Source organism: Echinops telfairi, unplaced genomic scaffold, assembly GCF_000313985.2.
Source record: "Echinops telfairi isolate 266 unplaced genomic scaffold, ASM31398v2 ScPeMD7_2291;HRSCAF=2852, whole genome shotgun sequence".
NCBI lineage: Eukaryota > Metazoa > Chordata > Mammalia > Afrosoricida > Tenrecidae > Echinops > Echinops telfairi.
In genome coordinates, this window is record NW_022106189.1 from 46,042,155 (window position 1) to 46,046,352 (window position 4,198).

Genomic DNA, 4,198 nt, shown 5'->3' on the forward strand with positions numbered 1-4,198 from the left:
AATGGGCCCTCGAGCCCACCAGCTGCCGCGTGGAGCCGCCGGCTTCTCTGAAGACCCCAGCCTTGGGAGCCCATGGGGCCTTGGGGTCTATAGGGTCGTCAGAGTTGGCAGGGGGTTTGGTTTGGGGCCAAGTTCGGGAGAGGGGTCTGGCAAAGAGACAAAACTGAAGGAGTTCGGTGCCCAGAACCGGGGCAATCGGATCCTAAATACAAAGTAGGATCCGGAGTTAGAAACTCAAAAAGTTTAAGATCCATGCAGATCAACGATAACACAAAACGGTACAGCCTGAAGATGTCCGTTGCCCGCTACGGTCACAGATAGCTTGAACCTCAACGAAAAGTGAGGGCCTCGAGTTCGCCCTTATAAAAGGGGCAAGGAAGACCCGAATGGCCGAGGCAGGTTTCCTTCCGGGTCAGGGGCGATTGGCTGGCCATTCCGGAAGAACAGCCTGATGTTCCTGCGAACCGGGTTCCTGGAGCCGCAGAGCCAATTTCACTGCTCCAAGTGGGAGGGGAAATAAATATACCAGGAGGTGTCACCAGCAGAGAGACTTCGGACAACCAAACTGCCCTGACGGAATCTCCACCTGTGTTAAAATGCGTTCACTTTGGAATCCACACTTTGGGGAGGGAAGTCGCTCACAGATGGTTTACATTAACTCTCAGGATAATCCGGAAACAGTTGTTGACCCTAAACAAACAGGGTTTTTCTCCCCTTTTTCAGTCTCAACTGACTAAGTTTGTTGTTAGGGACAATCTGGTCAGTTCTGACTTACCACAGGACGAAACACTGCCCAGCCCTATGGCGCCCTCACAACTGTCCCTGTGCTTCAGCCCATTGTTGTAGCCACTGTGTCCATCCAGGTTCTTCCTCATGTTCAGTGTCCTCCAAGCACTGTCCGGGGAGCCAGCCCTTTACAACCTCACAGGCCCTTGGGTGCAATTGTACGGCTATAATATATGAAGAGTAGTAAAGTCATAGAGAATAAGAGTAAACCAAAGGAGTCAGACACATCTCATGGTAGCATACTCACCTCAGCCCCTCATGATGGGCCACGTGGAGGTGTGGGAATAGGAAGAGAGAGACTTATTTCTAACCAAGGCTTATATATACTTGGGTGTAATGACATACGTCACAGGAAGGGATATAGCACAGCCCATACAGCAATGGGAGGGGGATGATCTAGGGGTGTACACACTATAGGAAGGGGTAGGATTAGGGGTACGGATGTGACAAGATGGGCGCATTCTAATCTTGGTTGTCACGGAGTTGGTTTGACCTGTTCTGAGCTCTCCAGGGAAATCACTATCTTTATCAGTAGGGTGTGAGCCCCACCTACGGTGGACCAGACAGTAGTCTGGTTGCTCTGATGGCTGATGCCTTTAGGGAGACTATCTCCAAACATCTGACCTCCCACCATGTGCTGGCAAGCAGCCTCTTACGTTTGGCCTATATTTGGGGAAAAAATCTGGAGAAAAGCCTTTTTCTATCCCACAAAGCATGAGGTCCTTTTCCAGTCTCTGCTGAGAACATGTCCCAAATACAGGAGACAAAGTCAGCCGCCTTCTCCTCAAAGGCCTCACTTCTTCCAAGACAGATCTGTGTGTCCTTTGGGCAGTCCCCGGCACTTCACCAGCACCACGATTCAAACACATCCATGCTTCTTCGGTCTTCCTTATTCAGTGTCTGGCTTTAACGCGCACATGAGCCGAGGGAACATATCGTGGTTTGGGTCAGGGCACCTTAGTCCTCAGAGGGACACCCTTGTTTCTCAACACTTGAAGGAACACTTTGCAGTAGATTTACCAAATGCCACGGGCGAATCATTTGGTCTCTTGACCGCTGCTTCCAGGAGCACTGATTGACCACTGCAGTCTCTTCTACACTTGTCAGGACATTACCTATGGGTGAAGTTATGAGGACTTGGGCATTCTTGACACTGAGCTGTAACGCATGGTGTGAGCTCGGCAAACTACACACAGGGAGTAAATCAGGCTACAGTTGACTGCTCACTGCTGACATGTGAGCTGTGCAGGGTGGCCTCCTTCCAGAGAGTGCCCAGTGGAAGACGCTGCGGAGGGAAGTCCAACTCTGACACACAGCCGGCAGGGGTGGGGTGGGGGTGCTGGGAGCTGGCTCCCAGCGCCAATCGGTGGCACTGGCTGAGCCTGGTGCTCCAAGAGGGCTGTGGTTCGAAGTGAAGCAAGAACCCCTGAAGCTCTACCTTCAGTCAAACAATAGGCAAACTTAAAAGCTGAACTATCACACCTGGGCTGACATTTCCCTTAGTCCACCTGAGGAGGTCAAAAAGGCAGCATTGGCTCAGGAGGCTGGGAAAACAGAGGGACGGAAACGAGAAGGCAAGGAGGCCACCGTAGGTCTGCAAAATTAAAAGTTTAAAAGAAGCCAAGCAAAATGCCAAAGGCAGGAGAGGGTGTAAACAGATTGGAACTTTCCTCCACTGTGATCATGGTGGAGAGCAATATGGCGCTCCCTCCAACACCTAGGAACAGACGTTCCATCTGGGCCCACGCTCCCTCCGCCGGGCATGTGCCCTCAAGAAGTAAGAGCCGTCATGAGCCCACATGCACGCAGCTCCATTCACCGTGGCAAAGAGGTGGAGAGGGCCCACATGGCCATCCGTGGAGCCTGGATGAAGGAACATTGGTCCATACACGCAATGGAATACTACGCATCACTGAAAAATGAGGAGACCACGAAGTCCCTCGAGACACGAGTGGACCTGGGGACCATGATGCCGAGAGAAGTCAGCCAATCACAAAGGACAAGCCTTGTCGGAGACCACTGCTATCAGGATAGACACCAAGACAAAGACGTGCCTGCCGCACGGGGATCAGACTCTGGAGGTCCCCAAGGAGGGAGGACCCAGCAAGGAGGATGAAGCGATGGGCTGGGAGGTTCACAGGGATGGGCTTGGGTGTCAACAAAGATAGAGATTTATAAGAGGGAGAAGAGAAATCAGGGGAGAAGGTGAGGTAGGATATAGTGTGTGTTGTGTGTGTGTGTGTGTGTGTGTGTAGTGTTAATGAGTGGTTTTAACTGGTGAATGCAGAGTTGACGGTCTGAACCGTAAACACACACACCCCTAATTCACAACAAAAACATTCATTTACAAGAAATGTTTTTAAAAAAAAGAAGCGACGTAAGCCGGACACATAGTGACCAGACCTCGGAGGCCTGTCCAGCTTCTGAGAACTTTGGGCTTGACCGTGAATGCAACAGGAAGCTATTTGCAGGGTGCATGTCGTGGTGCAGATTTGCTTTTAAGAAAAAAAGCATTGGAGCAGATGCCCTTGGGGGTAGGATAAACAGTCCCAGAGCAGCCACACACACACACACACACACACACCACACACACACACACACACCTGGAGGCTTTGAGCGAAAGGGAGAGTTGGTGGAGGGCAACCTTGGGCGGTGGCCCTGAGGGCCCAGGATGGGGTCTGTCCGAATCCAGGGCCCTTCTAACTGCCCGTGCTGTGTCCAGAAGCACAAGGCCTGGAAGCTTCCAGAACAGAAGGCCACAGGTATTTCCTCATCTACCTGTGGCTCAGGCACATTCTGGCAGCAAGCCTGCCCCTCCCTGGGGGGCCTCGAGGGGCTCCTGGGTTTGGCTGGGGAGACGCCAGCCCTGCCGCGAGCATCACGGCGGAGCCAGCCGCTCTCAAATGGCTCCGACATGGTGTGACTACACTCTTGTGTCTTTTTGCCATCTGCTGCTGTCATTAAAAAATTACATTTCCATCTGCTTTCACACTTAGCCCCCTCCCAGCCTCCCTTCCTGCAGGGATACGGCAGTGGTGAGAATCCGGAGTCGAAGGACCAGAATGTTCCGCCACCGCCTCTCGGAACCTGGGAGCTCTCCCAGGCCGGGCAGGCTGGGGCTGGGCTCCCAGGCTTGGCAGGCCACCCAGCCAACCACCCATGCTGTGACTGTCTGGCCATTTCCTCTTGCTTCGTTTGCCATCGGCCGTGGTCTCCGCCGTCAACTGCTTCAGGGAAGCCACTTGCAACTTTTAAAAATGATTACTGTCATCAGGTTTAATCAGGATGCTTGACTTTGGCATTAAAAATAAATGAGGAAGGCTTGAGGGTAAACAAGCGGCCATCTAGCTCAGGAGTAACAAAGTTCACATGGAAGAAGCACACCAGCCTGTGCGATCACGAGGTGTCGAAG

The 4,198-nt window shown here is 52.5% G+C and overlaps 1 protein-coding gene across 1 annotated transcript in view; it reads right to left on the reverse strand.

Annotated features, from left to right (window-relative positions):
* Positions 1–3,702, reverse strand: part of GINS2 (GINS complex subunit 2) — a 10,060-nt gene extending 6,358 nt beyond the window's left edge. The window contains exon 1 of the mRNA XM_045293600.1: positions 3,565–3,702. Within this exon, the coding sequence (XP_045149535.1) occupies positions 3,565–3,702 (138 nt within the window). The remainder of the gene's footprint in view (positions 1–3,564) is intronic.
* Between the last annotated feature and the right edge of the window lie 496 nt (positions 3,703–4,198).